The sequence below is a fragment of the Colias eurytheme genome, chromosome 11, assembly GCF_061535395.1.
Source record: "Colias eurytheme isolate Ceu_HAF_F1 chromosome 11, ilColEury1 Martin Lab GWU primary, whole genome shotgun sequence".
NCBI lineage: Eukaryota > Metazoa > Arthropoda > Insecta > Lepidoptera > Pieridae > Colias > Colias eurytheme.
In genome coordinates, this window is record NC_142990.1 from 4,320,314 (window position 1) to 4,343,146 (window position 22,833).

A 22,833-nucleotide genomic window follows, 5' to 3' on the forward strand; every position below is an offset into this window, starting at 1 on the left:
GGCACTACCGTGCCCCCAGATAATGTCTATTTTCTTAATAAATATTTAATGCTTTGAGGGGAAATTTTTCAATCTTTGGTTAAAACTTATCGTCCAATAAACGATTAAATTAAAAACTCACTCGTAAAATATTACAAATGTATGCAATATGTATGTAGATAATACGTCATGTTTCAAATGGTTGTTTGATATGTTATTCGACGAATACCTGAGTTTCATCTACGGATTGTAAAATTGGCCATTATTGTAGTAAAATATTATATAGAGAACAGATCGATTGAGAATATTAAATATCTTAAATAAAAGATGTATTATGTGCTTAATTGTATATTTCAATAAATAAATAACCAACAATCATTTGATAAGCTAATGCAGAGACATGTGGAAATTATTTAATGGTAGTATTGATGAGCGGGAGCGGCGTGCGCGTAGACGGGAGAGGCCGCTTGCTTGTAGACGACAGGAGCGACAGCTTGCTTGTAGACAACGGGAGCGACAGCTTGCTTGTAGACGACGGGGGTGGCGGTGGCAGCACTGTTGTGCACGACCGCGTTGAAGCCGTTGTGGTCGTCAGCGGTGTACTCCACGGTCCTGATGGAGCCGTCAGCTTCGTGGAACGAGTAGGAGCCCTTCACGACATCGCCATCGCGGCTCTCCTGCTGTTGCTTGTCGTCACCGGTGTGGGGGTCGGACACAGCGTAGGAGAAGTCGTATTTGGGGTGCGCCTACAATATAGAAAATGCGATAAGATCGTGTGTTTGAAATATTATGTCAATTGCAAATTATGTGAATGTGTGTGAATGGAATACTCACGAACTCCTCGGGCTGAGCGACGACCTTAGCGACGGGGGCGGCGTAGTGCACGGGAGCGGCGTGGTAGGCGACGGGGGCGGGGGCAGAGTGGTACACTTGGGCGGGAGCGGCTTGGTACACAGCAGCGGGCGCGGCGTGATACACGGAGGCGGGGGCGGCGTGATACACAGCGGGAGCGGCGAGCTTAGCGACGGGAGCGGCGTAGGCCTGGGGCTGGTCGTGGCGAACGATGCTCTGGGAGGAGACGGCTGCTGCAGAAGAGTAGTGCCCTTGGGCAGGTAAAAGTCCAGCGGATGAAACCGCTACGAAAGCACAAAGAACAACGACCTGAAACAGAAAATAACCAAATATAAATACACTCTTAACAAATTGAATTAGTTAAAAAGACGAATATATTTTAAAAATCCTACTTTGGAAAACATGTTGATAAAGATGAACTATTCAATTGATGAATGATGTATGGGATACACTTGGCACTGGTTTTATAGTCCAAAATTCGATTGAGATTACTTCAGATGTCAAGTAGTGGAAGTTGTCTAACGAGATTAAAACGCTCTGACCTTGCTCTAGGTCGCCATAGGTTCGCGAACTGGTACATTCACTAATTTATTTAACGAATGATTACAACATGGAGCTATTGAGATATGTCATAGTGGGCGTCAAATGAATTAGTTGCAATGGTAAAAAATTGCATAGATGTAAACATTGATCACACATATAATAGTTAATAATTAAAAAGTATAATGTTTTAAATAAATACATCCCAAAACACTTTAAGATAAATGATATAATAAATAGCAGTAATCAATCAAAAGAAACTCTTTTTTTCATTTTTATAATTTGACTGATAGACTAGAGTAGATAATTTTTGAAACAAAAAAAAATCGCAGTCGGATGAAACCCATTACAAAAGGAGGGGAATATGATAAAAATGTAAGGAAAAATAAATTACGGTCAATCCAAGTTCGGGAAGCGGGAGGGGGGAGCTTTTAAGAGAAAAAAATGGTTTCTCTCGATTTCCGACAAAACTACAAGTCCTATAGAAAAAAGTTCTATGGCAAAGTTGTAGGTAATTAAAAGTTCTATAACTTTTGTATTCACAATTTTTTCACATAACCTAAAAATTTAGGTGAAAAATTCAAAAAACCAAGTTTTTGGTCTTTTATTTCTATCTACTTCAAAATTTATTTTTTTTTCTACGAAATTTGGTGGAAACTTACTTTATTATGTCCCAAATACACTGTAATTTATTTGATTTAAAATATTTATTTTTTCGCCTTATTTTGAATTAATACCAAAAAAAACAACCTAATTTTCAATCGAAAAGTCACCCGTCAAAATATCAGCTTTTTTCAAAAACTTGGGGTGCCTTTTATTCATTGAAATCTCTACTTTCATATGGTGTAAAAAAAATAAACACCACGATAGTAAATGTTCTCAGGAAATGCATACAAACAGTCTGAAAATTAGCTTTTACTAAATCAGGCACACTTCTCGAACTAACTGAAATGTTTTTATCGACACCATTTTGCTTTTGAATATGCTGTAAAATATTAAACTTAGAACAGATAATTATTTTTCTTTTGAAATATTACCGAAAAGCCGATACAAGAGAAGATATAGAGTTCAAAAATTGTGCCTGATTTAGTAAAAGCTAATTTTCAGACTGTTTGTATGCATTTCCTGAGAACATTTACTATGGTGGTGTTTATTTTTTTTACACCATATGAAAGTAGAGATTTCAATGAATAAAAGGCACCCCAAGTTTTTGAAAAAAGCTGATATTTTGACGGGTGACTTTTCGATTGAAAATTAGGTTGTTTTTTTGGTATTAATTCAAAATAAGGCGAAAAAATAAATATTTTCGATCAAATAAATTACAGTGTATTTGGGACATAATAAAGTAAGTTTCCACCAAATTTCGTAGAAAAAAAATAAATTTTGTAGTAGATAGAAATAAGAGACCAAAAACTTGGTTTTTGAATTTTTCACCTAAATTTTTAGGTTATGTGAAAAAAATGTGAATACAAAAGTTGTAGAACTTTTAATTACCTACAACTTTGCCATTGAACTTTTTTCTATAGGACTTGTAGTTTTGTCGGAAATTGAGAGAAACCATTTTTTTCTCTTAAAAGCTCCCCCCTCCCGCTTCCCGAACTCGGATTGACCGTAATTTATTTTTCCTTACATTTTTATCATATTCCCCTCCTTTTCTAATGGGTTTCATCCGACTGCGATTTTTTTTATCTTTTCATTATTTTCAAAGGCTTCTACCCCAGTCTATGATGACAATTTATAGATATGTTTCACTACCTAAACCTGAATCACTGAACCGATTTTGATAAAATTTGGAACAGAGGTTTTGTCAAATAAAACTTCAAACGAGTTAAATAGCAAATGGTAATGTGTATCACTTTTATAAATTCATTTAAATAAATTTAATACAGATACAATATTTTGAATATTATTAAAGCAGGCTATTATATAAATTACACGCTGTAATGACCCTTGCAAATTATAATAATTAAGGTTTCAATCACATAAATCATTACGATTCCATAATATATCTGAGAGAATGTCAACGAAAGTAGTAAGTGCCAAAGATTAGTTGCGATTGCCCGGGGCAAGGTTGTGCTTCGTGATAACGATATGACATGGAACTCGTATATATAATGAAACCGTGAACGCAGAAAAAACATTCTGCAAACTATACAGATACAAACAACATGTTCTCCAAAGTATGTTTTACAAACATCATTAATTTATTTCATTTCTTTTAAGTTTGTTTATTACTATTTCTTTTTGAATGAAGAGAAAGTAAATACATAATAATTAATTCTGTAACTTTCAGCTGGTAGCTCTCTGCGCATTCGTGGCCGTGGCCTCAGCTGGCCTTGTGCCTGCTCCAGTGCACTACTCTTCTGCTGCGGCTGTCTCCTCCCAGAGCATCGTCCGCCACGACCAGCCCCAGGCCTACGCGGCTCCCGTCGCCAAGCTCGCCGCTCCCGCTGTGTACCACGCCGCCCCCGCCTCCGTGTACCACGCCGCGCCCGCTGCCGTGTACCAAGCCGCTCCCGCCCAAGTGTACCACGCTTCCCCCGCCCCCGTCGCCTACCACGCCGCTCCCGTGCACTACGCCGCCCCCGTCGCTAAGGTCCTCGCTCAACCCGAGGAATTCGTGAGTATCCCATACACACACATTCACACAATTTGCAAGTGCAAAAATATATCGATCATACGATCTTATCGCGTTTTCTGCATTCTAGGCTCACCCCAAATACGACTTCTCCTACGCCGTGTCCGACCCCCACACCGGTGACGACAAGCAACAGCAGGAGAGCCGCGACGGCGATGTTGTGAAGGGCTCCTACTCGTTCCACGAAGCCGACGGCTCCATCAGGACCGTAGAATACACCGCCGACGACCACAACGGCTTCAACGCGGTCGTGCACAACAGCGCTCCCACAGCCGCCCCCGTCGTGTACAAGCAAGCTGTCGCTCCCGTTGTCTACAAGCAAGCTGCTGCTCCCGTCTACACCCACGGCGCTCCCGTCTACGCGCACGCCGCTCCCTCTCACCAATACTACCACTAAAGAATTCGAAGTGATGCTCACCAAATGATTGTTATATAGTTATTTATTAATAAAATAAATTTTATCAATTGAATACTATGCGTTTTATAAGCTTTATAAAAATTATCCTTATCCTAAAACTCCAAAGTTTTACAATTGAAGTAGACACCTTCGCGAACCCTCTTAAAGCACTGCTTTTTGCTAGTAAAGTAGATAGAAGATGAAAGAAATCGCATTGATTCAATGTTGACAAGATTATCCTAATTGCAAACCTCTTTTCAAAAATAATAAACATACTACTTACGGATAGCAATCATGATGCTAATTTTTAAGCATACCATTACTGCAATGATTATAGTAAGTTTTATAGCATCCACTGTGTCATTTGGAAATCGCAAGACATCAGTTCTACGATAAGAACTTATTTATATAATTTAAGTTCGCACTAGAACAAAGTCACGTTTTGTGGCTTTCTTTAATACAGCATCGCATTTTGTCATATACACATAGATATGTACCTACTGTATGTATATTGTCGCACTATGTATTGTATGATTTTTGTTTTATAATTATAAATCCGCGATGGGAGATTAAAATACCTACCATTTTGATAAAAAGTTAAAACCTATACACTATACAGCATCCAAGACATAAATAAAAAAACAAATCGAACAGATGTGAAAACAATTTTATTCAGTTCTCCTCTAGCAAAAAATAAAATTAACAACGAACTTTACACATTTAAATCACTTCCATCATTTTTGTGAGGAATCAAACTTAATATAAATATAATAATATCTACAGAAGCATTAAACTTGTTTTTAACAAAAATCTATAATTTTTATAGATTACAAAGTTACGATACTTGAACGACGTAACTACTTAGTTTTTAAGAAGAAAATGAAGAGAACTCAGCAGCGTTTTTTTAACTGCACAGTTGCACACTGACATACTTGTAAAATTTTATCTTCACAATAATAAGGAGCAGTCATATCTATCTGGACATAAAAGTGCTAAGTTAACATTATACATTAAATAACTTATAGTACCTACAAAAAAAGATTTATATTATTTTATTTTATAGTTATGTTATGTTATATCTTTAGCAATTCATACACGTTTTGTTTTGTAAGGGTGCACAGAATGCGTGAGGACGGGAGCGGCGGCGTGCGCTTGCTTGTAGACAACGGGGGCGGCGGTGGGAGCACTGTTGTGCACGACCGCGTTGAAGCCGTTGTGGTCGTCAGCGGTGTACTCCACGGTCCTGATGGAGCCGTCGGCTTCGTGGAACGAGTAGGAGCCCTTTACGACATCACCGTTACGATATTCTCGTTGTTGTTTATTGTCACCAGTATGGTCATCAGCTACGGAGTACGTGTACTCATATTTAGGGTAAACCTACAACAAAATAGTAAATAAGTCATTCCCAAGCCAAATTCCCAAGCCAGTTTTTTATTTATATGTGTGTTTAATTACATATCACTTTATTTATTTTCCTACAGACATCGAAAAACAATAAACTTTACTCACAGTTTCCTGTGGAGTTGCGTAATTAGCTCTGGATCCGCGGTACATAGAAACAGTACTATACGCCTGAGGCACATCATGTCGCACAACCGTCTGAGAGGATATTGCTGAAGATGCACAACTTGCAACTACGCCGCTAAAGAACAACACCTAGGAACACAAACATAACAAGAAAATTTTAAAGTTGCATTCATATTACTTTTAAATTACTTTATAAACCTATAATATGACCTAATTTCTTTTGGTTATTAACTTACGTGAACGAACATGATTCAAAAATATTAATGGTTTATCACAATCGCAAATATCTTGCTTTATAGTCCCTTTCTATTCAGTAAAAGTAGGGGAAATGTTGAATGAAATAATCATCACCAAATTCTATGACTCAGCATATTTATTTTATCAAAGCCCAATATCTTCAAAGATACGAATGTCTTACTTTTTCTCTTTAAACAAAGGATGATGTATAAAAAGAACATTTTATTAGCAACCAGATGACCTAGTGAACTTCAAATCGCTAATACCTATTTGGTTGTATTTTTGTCTACTCTTAGAATATGAATTTATTACTGTCCTAATAAATGCATACCTATTCTAAGAGGATTAATAATTATTAGGCTAGTAATAAATTCATATTCTTAGATTGTTATGTTTTTTTTTTTGATGCAAATTATTTAATGATTTCGGTAATTGATTTATGTTGTTCGTCATAATACGTAAACATATTACGTATAGGCACAAAATTGAAAATATGTATTAAACAATTATTTTAAGGGCCTATTTCTGAACGTAATTTATATTTATATCGGCCTTTTTTATGTTTTCATACACTTAACACTGTGAATTAATTTGTTCGTTGTTATTAAAATGTTAAAACAAAATATTAACAAAGTCAGATGTAAAAACACGTTGCATTCAGCTTTAAAATTATATTGTAGTCAAAGGAGGAGGTCTTTATCTAAACCAAATGGTAGGTACGTATAAAATTAGCACAATCTGTGATATGGTCTAGAAAATCATTTATGAAAGTAACGAAACTATACAAAAGGTTACAATTATTGTTTCATTGATAAGATCAAAAATATCCGATCCGCGTTATTCTCTACACAATCGTATAGACAAAGTTGGCTTGATAATTTTTTTGTGTATTTATATAATAGCGATTAGAAAAGTATAAAATACTTGGTGGTATTGGAGACAGCAGCAGTTAGTTCTTTCCTTTAGTTTAATACGGTACATCTCAAACCTAACAAAATGTACCGTAAAGTAAGGAACCTTTTAATTCATAAAAAAATGGGAACTGTTTCTTGTATCCGTTAAAATATATTTCTTTAGCTGTTTTCTTTTTCAGATTCTTTGTGTCATAAGCCTTTTTGGTTTCGCTACAGCAGTTGTCATCGATCATACACAAGGACTCATCAAGGAGGCTTACCGGAATGCAGGCGATAATAATTGGCAGACGATTAAAGCTTACCATCGACCCTCGCCGCTAATGTTTCAAAAATATGATACTTATGTGAGTTGAAAATGTTAACCAGTTGAAATTTAATGAACAAAATAGTTTCTTGATACTTTTTAAAAAATTACTGAAGATTAAAAAAGCATCTAAACTAAATAAATTGTTCTTTGTGTAATGGAGCATTATACACAATATCCATAGTTCCAATTCTTTCCAATTTCTATTTGTAAAATTTATACAGACCATCTTAGTTTACTCACTAACAATTTATCTAATTTTAAGGCCTATCCAAAATACGAATTTGAATACGCTGTATCGGACAAAAACACCGGTGACCAAAAACATCATCACGAAGAAAGGGATGGACACAGAGTTCGCGGACAATATAGCCTTGTTGAAGCAGATGGCTCTTTAAGGGAAGTCCATTACAACGCAGATGACTTTTCAGGGTAAATTTTCTTACACAATATTGGCAACTACAAAGAAACTAAGCACCCCAGATGAACTGTTTATTCTTTTTTCCCTGATATATTATTATAATGTTACATAACTTCTCTTTCAGCTTTAATGCAGTTGTAAGTAAAAGTTTCCTCAACCATGGAAACCAGGCTTACTCCGTTCATGGATACACGCGTCACTTCTCACCAATTGGAAATGGAATCAAAATAAATCACTTTTTCCCAAATCCAAATCACAAATTCCAAGATGCCTCGACACAAGAGAGCGAGATTAAAGATACTAAACCAGTTCAGGAATCAACACAAGAGCCAAACGTGCATGAAAATGAAGTTCAAAGTATATCAAATGAAGACAAAATTATTCACTTGGAGCCTGTAAAAGAAGAGGAAATTACGACCACTGAATCTCCCATTGTCAAAATGGAAGCAGTGGAAGGACCATATTTTAAAGTCGTGCCAACGATATCGATTAATCATGAAGAGATTGAAAAGCCTGCAGAGAACATAGTTGCTCTTCCAGTCACAGAGAAGTCTCCAGAAACTGTGGAAGAACATAAGCCAGAAACAGTAACAAGTGCACAAGAACATATACACGACTCTGATGTAGCATCATCCTACTATCATTCCAAAGTCTACTATGTCGGCTTTTAATTAATTATTATATATTTTGTTTGTTACTTTTCCAATTAAGAGTTAGTCAAAATTGTTATTTAAATCCTATTATTGTTAAACATTAAAGTCGTTATATACAACACCATCTTTTATTTCGAAAGTACACTCGTATGAATGCTGATTGCATTCATACGATATTCATACTCGTTATGAATCGACATTATTTAACCTGATACTAAAGAACATTACTAGATGGCGCTTTGCAGAATTAATATTTTGCATTTATACGAAGATCATTAAAATAAAATGGTAGGACCGTTAAAATTTATCGAGCATGTAATTGTTAGAAAGAATCTTTCAGTATGATTTAATAATTTTGTAATTCGATGATCGTAAAGAGCTTTACAGGGTGTCCCACTGTTGGTATACTAATATAATCAAAGGAGCTTATAGTTTTGCATACGCTGAGTACGTAAAAAATACTTATAAAATTCCAGACGCAGTTTTTTTTTCAAATAGATGAATTCTTAAAACTCTATGTGTACACCCCTAACAAGCTACCCGCCCAACTTTGATACCAGCACGTGACTTATCGTTTAAGATTATGTTTTCATAGACAAAATCTCACATTAGCGAAGCGGTATATGCCGGCTGCGCGAAGCTAGAGAAGAAAACATGGATTTTCAGGAAAAAATTAGCAAACATTTTTTGATGTCATTTTGTTGTTTAAGTATTTTTTACGTGATCAGTGTATGCAAAACTACAAGTCCCTTCGCGCTTAGTATACCAATAGTGGGACACCCTGTATAATAAGTACTGAATAAATCAAGTTCTCACTTTGAATCAATATGAAACGCAATACATCTGAGATTAATTAGTAGTAGTAATTAAAATCGTAAATACGATTTTCAATATTCAAAGCGCTCTAAAGATAATATTATGAAAAAATAAATAAAAAGACTTGCGACTACAAAACCCAAAAAAATATAGTTAAAAAACCTAAAAAAAGTGGAAGAGGATAAAATATTTTATTTATTTATTTTTTTTATAACACTTTACTATGCTAGTTATACAAATTACTTAAAAACTAAAACTTATAGCTAAACTAGCACAGAGGGCGGCCTTATCACTAAAGAGTGATCTCTTCCATTATCTCTTCTATTATTCAAATTTCCAACCAACTTCTTTTAAAAATACGTTGCCTGTGGGTAGTAGTCAAATATGTAACACATAGTTAAATGTAACATGGCCATGTTACAATTATTTTGTAATGATACCTACTTATAATTTCGAAAAACATTATTTCTTAAAACAATTTTGTCCGAGATAATAGCGACTTAACTAACTATGAAATTTTAAAATATAATTTTCGTTATATTTGGTGAAGCTATTTGTTAATGTTCACTGCTTCGCTCTTTTGTTATTATATGAACCTCCTTCTTGGTCCAGTGGTTTAGGCAAGTGTAAAACCGAGAGACGCCAGGCTTGATCCCCGATGTTGATAAAAAAATTATCCTTTTGATACGGGTGCAAAAGGTTGTTCACCTAATTACTCTACATTTTCTAGTGTTCGATTTTACGCGAGTATTATACATTTAGGAATTATACGGGGAGTCTCCCCGTGACCACGCTCGCTGTAAAGTGTTCGAAACGTCGGGAAAATAATATCTACACTAATATTATAAAGAGGAAAACTTTGTTTGTTTGTTTATTTGTAATGAATAGGCTCATTAACTACTGGACCGATTTTGATGAAATTTGGCACAGATAATCTTTAGACCCTGAGAAAGAACATAGGCTACCTTTTATTGCGAAATATGTACCACGAGCGAAGTGCGTTTAAAATAAGTTAAAAAGTGTTTAATTTCTAAACTCTACATAATATGCTTTACTTCACAACATCCGGGTTCGCATAAAATTTATAAAAACTTTTTCCTGAAATTAAATGACAAAGAAAGCGTACTTATTTTTATTCTAATCGTCAATTAAAAGCATAATTTACTTTCTTCTTTTTCATTTACATTTAAAATTAGATAGATCGAAGTGATCTACTTTGTATTCTTTATAAGAATATTACCTAACACATGCATCGAACTGCCAGTTTAATTATAATTTAACAATTATCTAGTTATGTAAGGTAAATTCTTTGGTACTAAAATTGAAGAATTTAGCTCTATGATATAATAATTAAAAGTAATTTTATCTTTTAAACAATCTATAGATAGAGCTGTAGATAAGTGGATTTGTATTATATAAATTAAATATGCGACGAATTGGAAACCCTGTTCTGGGAAAAAAATGTACACAATAAGCAGTATTACAAACTGAATATTTATTAAAATTGAGCGGTATACACACTTATTATAAAAAAAGTTTCGATTGGCAAAACATCATAAAATCAGATTGTATCTAAGTTACTTTGTGTTAAACTACACTTGGATTTGATCTTATTTTAAAGTCTTGTTTTACATTATATTAGATATAGTACTTTTGCTTCGTTAAAACTTCAAGATAAATTAGGAGCTATAAATATACCATTTTATACGATAGAATTCAATAGATGTATAAATTACCTCGAATTTTATATAACCTCACTAAAATGTATCTAGTTCCGTCACTTTTCAATTACAATTTTATTATTCTTAACAGTATCGAAGGTAACTATTATTAAGTTATTTTATGAACGATGTTTTTTTAAACTTGATAAATTCTTTCTAGTAACTAAAGGTTTATTCATAACTGTTTAGACATTTTTCTCTTATTTTAACGTTACCTGATAGGACAATGTTTGTGATTGAAACCTTTTTGCTAGAGAGTAGAGTGTATAGTTTCTATCTACATATACTTATACAATATTGTGATAAACTTGTCTTCATATACACTGCTAATAATTATAAAGGTACTTATTATCTTATAATTACTCTAATAACGTATGTAATATACATAAGATTTGTCTTCAACCTTCTTTATAGCACGAGCTTCGTTATTTTAGGGCAACAGTACATCCATTAAACGTCCTGAAAGTATTAATTTTATGAATAAGGGTAGGTCTTTCAACTGACCAATAAACAAGATCAACTATGGAGAGCTTTTTATTAGGTAAAGTATGTTTAACTCAAGTGCCTTGTGAGCACGTCGTAATGATATTCAACACTGGATTGCTCAACGTCTTACAATCTCCACTATCATATAACCGTTGTTATCTAAATCGTGTGTATCTAAACAATTTAATTGGTATTTCGTATGACCCTGAAGTGCATCGTTCAGAATTTACAAAATCTTAAATTCTGCTTGAAGTTTTGCGTTAGTTTCTAAGATTTTAACATTCAAATGTGATTAAATATTTTACTTTTCATAAACCTTTCTATCACACTTATTACTTTATAAATTTTTGACCCAATAACCAAAACCTATTCAGCATATGGGTTAGATAAAAATTTTGAAATGACATACCTATGCCTATCTTCTAATTAAAAATACTAATTTTTTTATGTAACTAGTTTTCCGCCCGCGGCTTCGCACACGTTTTCAAAGATAATTCCCATGTGAATAATATGTTTCATTGCCTTAAAAGCAGCTTTTGTCACCTTTTAGCCTCCTTACTCTCTCCAGACACGAAATCCTATATAAAAATCTTCATTGTGTCCCAAAAAATAACATTAAAACAACATTTTGCATTTATAACATGAGCAACAATAAGGTCAATGTGATTTTTGCGAAAATAACTAAGTATTTTCATTTATATTTGAATGTTATTAACAATAACGTAGAAATGAAATGAACGCATTCAACGATGCCCATCAAATCTCTGTTCAAATTTTCGTAATACATTGTCATAGTCTCAGTATAATCTCATAATCATAAACCATCAAAACATAAAAATTGTAAAAGTAAACATTAAAAAATAGTAAAATATGCATAAAGATGTAGATCGCATTGTGTTCGGTCAAGATACAATTTTACTACACATCGGACCCATATCAAATGTTGCAACTCGATATAGTGTGATTGGCAACGCAATTACTCTGATCCGATCGGATATCATCAGGAATAGACGCCCCACCACGTCGACACTTATGTTTTGTTTGTTATATAAAAAGACTGCAATTCAAAACGATAGCAGTCAACTCGAGGCATTAGTATCAAACAAAATGTTTACCAAAGTAAGCACCTTTCAAATTAGACCTTACGTGCATGTCGAGATTAAATATAGCGGTTCATGAAGTGTTAATTTTTTGTTATTTAAAGATTGCAGTTCTCTGTGCGGTGGTGGCGGTGTCGAGCGCTGGTCTTTTGCACCACGCGCCTGCCGTGTCTTCCCAGAACATCATCCGTCACGACAACGTCCACGAAACACCAGTACACTATGAAGCGCACGCCGCCCCACAATACCACGCTGCCCAACAATACCACGCTGCCCAACAATACCACGCTGCCCCAGTCCAGAATCAGGTGGTACACGCCGCCCCACAATACCACGCAGAGCCTGCTTACCACGCCGCTCCCGTCCACGCCGTCCCTGCTCATGAAGACCACTATGTTGATGAATACGTAAGGATAACATAACACGATTTTTTAATCGCAAAAATATTTTCACCACAAGACCAAAAATAAAAAGAGCAAAAAGAACTGCCTCTAACATATCCTAAATAAGGCGTAACAGACAACTTATTTTGCTGATACAAAACAATTATTTTTTAATTAAAAATAAATACAGTTGAAGCTTATTCATATCATCGCTACCTATGTACCGTATGAAGGAAATACATTCCTTGTTTACATGATAAACTATGACATATTACAGGCGCACCCTAAATACGGATACTCGTACTCCGTTGAGGATCCTCACACCGGCGACCACAAGTCCCAGCACGAGACCCGCGACGGTGATGTCGTAAAGGGTGAATACTCCCTCCTGCAGCCTGATGGCTCCTTCCGCAAGGTCACATACACCGCTGACCACCACAATGGGTAAGGAACATTCATATTATATTAAAATGTTAGTGTAGAATACCTTAAATTTATACATATAGTAACGTGATCATTTTCAATTCCCTATTAAAAACTCTTTGAATCTTCGTATAATTCATAACCGTAGAAATTGACTTAATTATTTACTTAGACGTTAAACTGATCAGTCTATTAAATAAATCGTCTTAATGCTTTACAAAATGATGGTATAGAATGTATTAAAAGTAATGAACCAATTTTACGAACACCATAAAAAAATGAAAAGCTACAGAAACATATTCGGTTCATAACTTCCCAGCATTTAAGTTAATTGTGAGTTATGGTTTCCTGATTTGTCTAAAAATATCAGAAACGTGTAATAATGAAAGTAGGAGAACCTAGGTGTATTATTAAGTGTTAGATATCTAGAGAACCACAACGTTCCACTTCTATGGTGTTGCTCAAGCGCGTTGCGAACATCGAAACTAATTTCGTAATTAGTTTTAATCCTATTTTATAACTGAAATCTTTTACTTGAATCGAAATCTTTAAAACTTAGAAACGTAAGAAATAAAGAAGATCATTGTATGAAAATAGCACTTTTCAGCATTATCTAAAATTAACAAATCTTTAATTCTAACTTGCTTATATAAAAAAAATGTTGTGTGGTTTTATGAAACCACGGTAAAAGTGAAACTTAGGCACAAAATTATCGTATTTGTACGATAATTATTATCGTACGGTTCGACCGTCACGCGACATGCGCTACACAGACCAAAAAGTTTGAGACGATATAATAAAAGTTTCACTTTAAAAACGAATTCCGCAACACATAGTTGCTGCCGTTGTAAACCATTTCACCATAGCAAATTACAAATAGGATCTACGCTTCATCATCTCATGGCAATCACATATTAAATTTTGTTTTGTCAACAGATTCAACGCCGTGGTACACAATTCGCCGCCGGTCATCCATCATCATTAGACCAACCTGTGATATTAGATTAGGAAATCTTAGCTTATACTTCGAATATTTCTTCTCTATCTTTGTATATTCTTCAATCTCTGACTTATAAATTGTTATGTTAACAGTATTAGTTCAAATTCTTAGCCTTCTTGTGTTGTTCTTCAATTTTGTTGTATGTTTCTTTATTTCACTGTGCAATTGATGATTAGTTGATTAGTACATAATATGAATAAATGTGATACCAAAAACTTGTGTTTTACTTATTTAAAACATTACCTATATCAACAACTAAACTGCCTCGTATTTTATATTAATTTACTTCTTAATGCATTTGTTATATTTTTAAGGAATATCCGCTATATTGTTTAATCAAAATGAAGATATTATATCATAAATAGAATTTTTCAAATTCCAGCTTTATATGAAAAAAATTAACAATTTCTTAAAAAATATTTTTTTTTTATATTTTCATTTTAACGATTGCTTAAAATAATAAAGCCTGTAAGCCATATAAATTAGTAACGTAGTTATGATTTATTATGCTATTCCTTATTGATATATTGATTTATAGCTTTTCGTCAATATGTTTATAACTTACACAGTAATATATCTACTCTCTAAAGATCATTAATTACGGATATTTTAATTAATCATACAGCTACGATATAATAGGGAAATAAACTTATGTGCTACTTGTACCTAATGAATATTTACTATCTTGCTACTGCTTGCTTATCAATAAGATCTTCATAATTAAATGAGGATATTTTTGATGTTAAAGCTAAAATATTTTAAAGTTACTTTTGTAAAATATATTTGTGACGTGATTAGAATTAGGTACAAGAAATACATTATAACTTACCTACTGTGATAGATTTTCAGTGAACACTGATCGGTGGTCATTGTAAAAAACTAAAAGACTTTTGGATTGGGGTCATGAAACGGGCAATAACAGTAGGAACAGTATAGATGGTATTTTCTTTTTACAACAAGAGAACCTAAATATAACAATTTGTTTTTTTTTTTGTGTAAGTATATAATTTCTGTTTTTGCCAATACTTCCAGAAAAGTAATTTTTGACACAATATGATAAAAAATATATCCCCCGCAGACATGTAGAACTTACATATTCCAAGTAAGTATTTAAAAAATAAAAACGTCTTCATTTTAAAAAGAAAAGGTTACCATAAATCGTGCAATAAATGGGCAGACTATCGAAAGGTCACCGGTAATGATAAATTATTTCACATCGAAAGGATATTAATCGCACGCTTTACATAAGTTCGCTTTTTTATGCAATGTCCCGTAATCGAAATTTCAAATTATGTATAATAAAATTATTATTTTAATAAATCAAATGCGACATCGAACAAGTTTTTTATTTATATATATATATGCAAATCAATTTCCTTTTATTTGTTTGAATGTTATGTACTTATGAATTTTTTTATGATCGGAAATATCGTTTTGGTTAAAAATTCTCTGATTCTTGCAATGAGAATGTTAAATTAAATTACTTAATCTTTCATCTTGGACTATTAAAATAAGTATAGTGCATTTTCAAAACTAAGTTTTGTTATCTTTCTAATTGGCCGATGCAAAAAATCCCCAAAAGGACTTTCATTACTAGTTTAAAATATTTAATTTATGATACTGCTATCGAAGAGCTGTTTGAAAAAAAATCCAAAAAGACGTCATCCAGTATAGAAAAAATCTGAATTGTGTTATACTTTTGGTAACCTCCAAAAAAGCCAACCAGTGTAACAATTAATAAGTATCTTATATTTTAATATTGGGTGATCGAATTTATCAAATACATTCGATTGAATAACGAATGGCAGTAGCAATGACATTGAATTCATTTTTCAATGCACCTTTTTGCGTGCTTTGCGGTTGTTTGTATCGCGTTTTTATACAATTCATAATAATTGCCGACAGTTGTACGTGTGAAATAAATATTACAAAATGCATTTAAAAGAGTATTTCATATATTAAAATTTCGAATGTTTAATAATAGTGATTATAGCTTCACAGCATGAATAGCGATAGCTTTTTAACTCTATGTGGAAAAGTTAAGCCTTTTTTATGCTCTCCTCTTTATGTTATTACCAGATCGAAAAGTGTGGATTTTTTTTTAATTTTAATTTTATAAAATAAACTATGTTCATCCTTCATGAATCTTATATATTCCGTGATATTTCAAGCCTTAATACCAAAAATATTAATTGTAATACAATACGCTCAAATTTAATATTACACTCAAGGTTTGACTTAATGAAAGTATCTGATATATTTTAATCCATACTTGAAGCCTGTCATCGTTTCTACTTTTAATTAAATTAATAATAAAAAATAACCGCTGTAAATTAAAATATTTATTTAAAAAAAGACGTGTGGCTCTCGGGGACTGCCGCGGTAAAGCTATTGCATAGCATGCATTCAAGCCACACCTCCGTGCCCGTCGGAGTGGGGAGCGTGAGGTTTTTTTCGTTACGGAATTTCTCGATTCGGTCCCCGCGCTCAAGGCCCGCGATAGAAGCTATGCAATAGCTTAAAAATATGGTTAAGCTCTATTTTTAAGCAGAGCATGATTAAAATAAGACCTAGAATTAAGGCTTCCTGTTAATTATGACTTATCATGACAATGCACTTATAAGAATATATCCGGTACTGTTTTGGGTTACAGACCATATATTTCAAATAAGATACTTCTAGTACATTCTTCATAGACTTCTAGGTCGTAACCAGTCGCAACGCTCATACTCTAGTTACGTTAACAAATAAAAAATTCATATATTTCAGAACTAAGTAAAATTGCAGCAACAGAATATCTTTAAAATTAAAAAAAATGTACAAAATCCATTACAAAGTTCGCCTTAAAAATGCTGGCGTATTAACAATAATGAGCAATCGTTCCTTTAACGATACCGCTCTTCTTGACATGACATACAACGAAGATAGCAATCGATTTAACTTTTGGATCGAAAGGTCTCGTTATGTTTTTGCCGATATCGAGTTACTTCTGACCTTCGAGGGTTGCATTACGTTGCTATGCATGAGGGAAATAAACGCTGTGCGTAAAGTTGTGATACAGTAGGTTTGGTTGTTATTGTTTAATGTTTTTACTGTGTTAAATAAATTGCATTATTCGAATCAGTGTAAGTATTTGACACTATGTAAATGATTTAACTCATTGTCTGTGTTAAATAGACTGCGCTGTGCTGTATTTGGCATTAAGTAAATTCCTTACTGAGCTATAACATAACTAAGATTATCTTGTAGTCGATTTTATTATATCGTCATATTTTAATTTAATCATATTACTCAGGAATCCCTAAACTATTTTTTTTCCTCCAGGAATTTGGTTCAACCCTCAATAATTTTCCATTTACAACGTTAAATATCGCCGTCATCGTAAGGAGATACATAGGTAGTCACATAAACTATAACACATATTATATTATATCACATCAGAAAAAATCCTCAGTATGCTACCAGCCTAACATTACACAACAGTTTACTGGATCACTCGGTGCAACCCAGAGCGCTACTTTCTTACCGGACCGGAATCTAAAGGCGCGTTCACACTGTGTGATTTTATAAGAATAAGGCTGGCTCCACAGTACTTTTTTGAATTAATTTAATATGTAAAAATAGTAAAGCAAAAAAGGAACTCTACAATTTTAAGTTGGGGATACATAATATATTTCCTGGAAATACTTTTTCACATAATTTAAAAATTATGTTCTGTTTGAGTCTATTCGCCAAATTTGATTCATGCATTGCATTTTCTTTATAACCTATAATACTTGCCTAATAATTAATTCGTAACACAAAATGGATTTAATAAATATAAAGGGCATAAAGGTACCTTATCTCAAAAGTCAATCAAGCGGGGTTTACCGCTTACTTCTGTTAGCTCATTCATTACTATCTTTGCAGAGATTATGATACAATAAGATTTTACTTTCTTAAGCAACTGTTAAAAATGTTTGTACGTAGGTAGGTTACAAACTCTTTTAATTCAAAATCAAAAATCAAAATCAAAAATATTTATTCAGTAACAAATATGTTTTCAATTTTTCAGTCATTGAGACATCCTTTTAAGCATTTAAATGCTTGTGTTAGAACATCTCGCTCTTCCGACAGTACCTTATATTTTATTGTTACAATATATAATTAATTAAAGTTCAAGGATTTCGATTTTCGTAATATTCGATTGAATATTTTTGAGGTGAAATTATAACAAACACGAGAAACGTATGAAACAAAAAGTATCTGCTACTATTACCCAACCATTCACGACAAGATTCATCGTGTCATCCTTAAAACGTTCAACCACTTAACATTAATTATAGAAAATGAGCATCTGTAAAGTTTACAGTTAACCTTGAAAGAAGCTTAAAAGCGCCTATGACGTAACAACTTTGCGGGTCGTATGTCAGCCAGCCGGTTTGGTGTTAAATGACACATGCATTCATATCAAGTATAAAAACTACCTCAAAACCCTTATCCATACCAATTGAGCACAGTTCAATAAAGCATCAACATGTACTTCAAAGTAAGATATCGATATATTTAGTCACAAAAATTGCGAAAGGTCTTTTTATAAACTCTTTTCGAAATATAAAAAAGTGAAGATCACAACATCATCAAAACATCTTCTGTTCAAAATATAAACAAATTTTATAAAGCTGCAAAGTTTGATTATTTGGACGCGCTTATATCAACTGTTGAAATTTGCATCATCCCTAAGAGACATAACCTATAATAATTTTTAATGTATATACAATGTTGAATAATTTTCTAGGTAGCAGTCATCAGCCTCCTGGTAGCAGTCTGCCAAGCCGGACTCATCCAGGAAGGTCACTCCGCTGTCTCCTCCCAGAGCATCGTTCGCCACGACCAGCCCACGCAACAGGCATATGCCCCCATTGTAGCCCATGGCCCAGTTGTAGCCCATACCGCTCCCTTGATCCATGCCTCTCCTATTGTCCAACATGTAGCCCACGCTGCTCCTATCGCGATTGCTCGCGAACACATCGAGGAACAAGTAAGATAAAGCACAGATAATATTAGAATATTTAGTAAAGAAAAACTTCACACAAAATCATATTTTATACAATAGCTGAATAGGTATAATTAATGTTATTATGACATCTAAATAGACATCATTGCAGATAAAATCATTGAGCCAATTCAATTAATTTTCACTTATGTCGGTCAGTTAACTTTATGTAGGCAAGGCAATAACTATCAATATTTAATGTTTATCAATTAAATAGATAGTTCGTTAGAAGTATCTGCTTATTTTATTGAGTAGTTTCTTGATAGCCTCTCTTCTTGATTGATAGAGATATTGATAGATTATTGAGAGAGTTATATTTATTGTATTGTGGAATAATATGAAAAATAATATCAACAGTATAATAAAGTTCACGTTTTATTCCCGTCTATGTAGAGTAATGCTAAACGTTATTAAATTCTAACAGATTCGTATGCACGTTGTTTGTATAAATTAAGTAATAATTGCACCTCAGACATAAGTCACCATTGGAGATTGGTAGTTTCACATTCCTTGACCAATAGGGAAGTGATCTCGTTTATAATCGCAACTATACTATTAGATAAAGGGACTTGGATAAATTCGAACAACCGCTCTATTTATGATGCAAGTGGGCTTTGCATATCCGGGAATGGTGATTAAATAACATTCGCAATCTTAAATGATAGAAGGTGTCGCGTTGAAGGAGGTTACTGGGATTGTGAATCAACCTGTCAGATGTTTTATCGGCGATTTAATATGAAAATAAACTAATTGTTTTTGTAACTGCTCCATGTTAAATGTAACTTTAACTATTTTAACTAGAGAAGTGAAAGGCCTTGATTAAAAATTAATACCGCTAATACAACGCAATTAAACAGTTTGTGCAAGTAACTTGACATAACAACGTTTTGTAACTCATGTTGCTTATCAATCACGCCATCAATGGTAGCACAACTGAAATTGGTAATAGCTACTAATAATACATGTATCAATGTTAATCAAGCCAGCAATATTTACACCGAAATAATAGCTTGTGAAACTGTAACTGGAACACTAGGCAATAAGAGAACAAAATTGAAGAACTATTGTTCTCAAATTCTACAGTGAGTAACATACATTTGAATCAGTTTTAAATGATTCTTTTCATCACAACACAACCAACAACTCAGATATATTTGCCATTATTATGTTCATTTATTGTACGAGCATTTTTCCTTCCAGGCTCCCGCTCACTACGAGTTCTCCTACTCTGTAGAAGACCCTCACACCGGTGACCACAAGTCCCAGCATGAGAGCCGCGAAGGTGATGTCGTGAGAGGCGAATATTCCCTGGTCCAGCCTGATGGCGCTGTCAGAACTGTTGAATACACCGCTGATGCTCACAACGGGTACAATAAAAACTACATTGTTTCTTCATAGCAAAAATAGTTTTAGTTTTCAGTTACATCATCAACGAGTCACAATAAGGGCGTATGAGCTATTAAAACCGTCAGATTATGTCTGTGATTTTGATAAGACTACAAAACTACGATCAACAGTGTTGCGACGAGATATTTTGGAAAGTTGTTCTAAATCTCATTACTTATTCATGAAAAAAATTATAACATTATTAAATGTAGTGACATACGTTTTATGAATTAGATCGCGAAAGTGTTACATTACCACTAGTGTGAACTTGCTTCCAATGCGTAGTTGCGTAATTGTAACCATGTGTGTTCTGACCAGATCCGAATAACTCATACAGCTAGCGAGACTAACTAGCTTGCGTTTAGGACGATGTGATTTATCTATACAGACGTTGTTTCGGCTAATAGATTTGATAAAATCTTTTCGAAGAATAAGCCCTAGTTTTGTAATTGACGTAAATTAAGTGCCCACACTTGTTTCGAGGCTCTAAGCGTTGAGTGCCTTAGCTATAGCTTTATCTTAGGATACCAAACTATATTATCTAGGTAACAATGAATATCGTACATACACGTTACAATGTCTAACCGACTTCTTCTCCACAGTTTCAACGCCGTAGTCCACAACTCAGCCCCATCTGAACAAGCTGCCGCTGCTCAGGCAAACGCTGCCCACGCCAACGCCCAAGCCCGTGCTGCCCAGGTCCATGCTACCCCTGTCGTCCACGCTGCTCCCGTCGTCCACGCTGCCCCCGTGGTCCACGCTGGCCCCGTCCTTCACGCTGCTCAACTCGTTCACGCTGCCCATGGTCCCATTGTCCACGCCGCTCCCCTTGTCCATGGCCAAATCGTCCACGCCGCTCCTATCCTGGCTCACCATTAATTTATTACTTCTCATCTTAGTCTATGGTCATAGAAATAAATAATATTTATAGGCCCTCCTTATTTTTTGGTTTTATTTAATTTCTTTAACATTGACATTAAACATTAATCTACAAATACAAATTTTGTATTTGTAGAAATTATATTTCTCTACAACCTCTTAAACATAAAATACCGACAAAGAAAATGATCACTTTTAACACTTCAGTAATAAACAATTCAAGTGGATGATACAATAAGAACATCAATAACAGCACGATGATGTATAACTTCATCAAAGCTAATATCTATTTAATCAAACACAGATTCCAATTAGTGTTTTTAACCACTACAATATGTTAATATTACTTCGGAAGTACTCCCGTTCTGTTGCATTGTTCGTATTCTATTGTTCTCGGCTTCCTAACCGCATATATTATTGGTTTATGCAACGCATATATGAATTAGAACAACGAAGACGTAACGGTATCCGACGAAAAAATCATTAATTTCAATCACGGTTTAGCTGTCTATCTAATTGATTTCATTTATACGCATCTTTGCTATGAATGAAACAATCACTTATTTCGGAAGTTATGAAAACCATGATACTAATTTATATTACATATTATATAATAGGTACTCTAAAAATACGTTTACGAATATAGGCTGTAAATTTTAAGATACCAGAAAACAACCTTCGTTTTTGAACTTGAACGAATACTTCATTAATTCTACTCCCAAAACCGTGACCCCCATTTTAATTGCCAAATAATGACCGGAGGTCAGTATCATCTCAATTAAAAATAAATTGCATAGAATTTCGCGTCAATTGTGTTTTGATAGCATCTTACTATTAAATAAGCTTTGCAATTTATAAAGCTTAGGTATGGGAAAAAAATGATCTCTGCATCGACTTGTCACTATTTATATGAATAAAAAGCACATTAAAATTATTTATTTATGGTGAGGAGGTGCAAATTGCTATTCCTGCCATTTCAAAGTAATTTGATCAAACCTATACTTAGATTACTTTGAGTTCCGAATAAAGCAACTTAATTTATGCAAAACTAATTTATGTTACAACTCTAAATATCAGCTCCCGTGTTAGGTCATCTACAAGAAAGAGGTTACTGTATTTTAAGATTAATATTTTGATGTCGT

The 22,833-nt window shown here is 33.8% G+C and overlaps 6 protein-coding genes across 6 annotated transcripts; 4 read left to right on the forward strand and 2 right to left on the reverse strand.

Moving 5' to 3' along the window:
- Positions 1-311: 311 nt before the first annotated feature.
- Positions 312-1,286, reverse strand: LOC149904490 (uncharacterized). Its single transcript, XM_090107483.1, has 3 exons — positions 1,224-1,286; positions 814-1,140; positions 312-725 (listed from the first exon to the last, which is right to left on the reverse strand). The coding sequence occupies exons 1-3, from the start codon at positions 1,233-1,235 to the stop codon at positions 393-395; spliced, it is 672 nt and encodes a 223-aa protein (XP_089963609.1). The 5' UTR covers positions 1,236-1,286; the 3' UTR covers positions 312-392.
- A 2,216-nt stretch (positions 1,287-3,502) lies between these two features.
- LOC149904491 (uncharacterized) lies at positions 3,503-4,479 on the forward strand. Its single transcript, XM_090107484.1, has 3 exons — positions 3,503-3,551; positions 3,665-3,991; positions 4,080-4,479. Exons 1-3 carry the CDS (start codon positions 3,540-3,542, stop codon positions 4,404-4,406), a joined length of 666 nt encoding a protein of 221 aa, XP_089963610.1. The 5' UTR covers positions 3,503-3,539; the 3' UTR covers positions 4,407-4,479.
- A 575-nt stretch (positions 4,480-5,054) lies between these two features.
- LOC149904492 (cuticle protein 7-like) lies at positions 5,055-6,183 on the reverse strand. Its single transcript, XM_090107499.1, has 3 exons — positions 6,170-6,183; positions 5,916-6,062; positions 5,055-5,783 (listed from the first exon to the last, which is right to left on the reverse strand). Exons 1-3 carry the CDS (start codon positions 6,179-6,181, stop codon positions 5,496-5,498), a joined length of 447 nt encoding a protein of 148 aa, XP_089963625.1. The 5' UTR covers positions 6,182-6,183; the 3' UTR covers positions 5,055-5,495.
- A 939-nt stretch (positions 6,184-7,122) lies between these two features.
- LOC149904493 (uncharacterized) lies at positions 7,123-8,581 on the forward strand. Its single transcript, XM_090107472.1, has 4 exons — positions 7,123-7,178; positions 7,264-7,428; positions 7,654-7,820; positions 7,934-8,581. The coding sequence occupies exons 1-4, from the start codon at positions 7,167-7,169 to the stop codon at positions 8,478-8,480; spliced, it is 891 nt and encodes a 296-aa protein (XP_089963598.1). The 5' UTR covers positions 7,123-7,166; the 3' UTR covers positions 8,481-8,581.
- A 3,934-nt stretch (positions 8,582-12,515) lies between these two features.
- Positions 12,516-14,606, forward strand: LOC149904494 (uncharacterized). Its single transcript, XM_090107488.1, has 4 exons — positions 12,516-12,604; positions 12,690-12,992; positions 13,246-13,412; positions 14,328-14,606. The coding sequence occupies exons 1-4, from the start codon at positions 12,518-12,520 to the stop codon at positions 14,374-14,376; spliced, it is 606 nt and encodes a 201-aa protein (XP_089963614.1). The 5' UTR covers positions 12,516-12,517; the 3' UTR covers positions 14,377-14,606.
- A 3,809-nt stretch (positions 14,607-18,415) lies between these two features.
- LOC149904495 (uncharacterized) lies at positions 18,416-21,753 on the forward strand. The gene is made up of 4 exons (XM_090107482.1): positions 18,416-18,919; positions 19,169-19,411; positions 20,627-20,793; positions 21,415-21,753. Exons 1-4 carry the CDS (start codon positions 18,908-18,910, stop codon positions 21,689-21,691), a joined length of 699 nt encoding a protein of 232 aa, XP_089963608.1. The 5' UTR covers positions 18,416-18,907; the 3' UTR covers positions 21,692-21,753.
- The last annotated feature ends 1,080 nt before the right edge of the window (positions 21,754-22,833 follow it).

What these genes read in the sequence shown, in the direction of transcription:
- LOC149904490 (XM_090107483.1), bottom strand. An exon ending in TCGCTCAGCCCGAGGAGTTC is followed by an intron (nt 726 to 813) that starts GTGAGTATTCCA and finishes TCTATATTGTAG; the next exon opens with GCGCACCCCAAATACGACTT.
- LOC149904491 (XM_090107484.1), top strand. An exon ending in TCGCTCAACCCGAGGAATTC is followed by an intron (nt 3,992 to 4,079) that starts GTGAGTATCCCA and finishes TCTGCATTCTAG; the next exon opens with GCTCACCCCAAATACGACTT.
- LOC149904492 (XM_090107499.1), bottom strand. An exon ending in ACGCAACTCCACAGGAAACT is followed by an intron (nt 5,784 to 5,915) that starts GTGAGTAAAGTT and finishes ATTTTGTTGTAG; the next exon opens with GTTTACCCTAAATATGAGTA.
- LOC149904493 (XM_090107472.1), top strand. An exon ending in TTCAAAAATATGATACTTAT is followed by an intron (nt 7,429 to 7,653) that starts GTGAGTTGAAAA and finishes TCTAATTTTAAG; the next exon opens with GCCTATCCAAAATACGAATT. An exon ending in AACGCAGATGACTTTTCAGG is followed by an intron (nt 7,821 to 7,933) that starts GTAAATTTTCTT and finishes CTTCTCTTTCAG; the next exon opens with CTTTAATGCAGTTGTAAGTA.
- LOC149904494 (XM_090107488.1), top strand. Translation starts at nt 12,518, where the DNA reads ATGTTTTGTTTGTTATATAAAAAGACTGCAATTCAAAACGATAGCAGT. An exon ending in CAAACAAAATGTTTACCAAA is followed by an intron (nt 12,605 to 12,689) that starts GTAAGCACCTTT and finishes TGTTATTTAAAG; the next exon opens with ATTGCAGTTCTCTGTGCGGT. An exon ending in ACCACTATGTTGATGAATAC is followed by an intron (nt 12,993 to 13,245) that starts GTAAGGATAACA and finishes GACATATTACAG; the next exon opens with GCGCACCCTAAATACGGATA.
- LOC149904495 (XM_090107482.1), top strand. An exon ending in GCGAACACATCGAGGAACAA is followed by an intron (nt 19,412 to 20,626) that starts GTAAGATAAAGC and finishes TTTTCCTTCCAG; the next exon opens with GCTCCCGCTCACTACGAGTT. An exon ending in ACCGCTGATGCTCACAACGG is followed by an intron (nt 20,794 to 21,414) that starts GTACAATAAAAA and finishes TCTTCTCCACAG; the next exon opens with TTTCAACGCCGTAGTCCACA.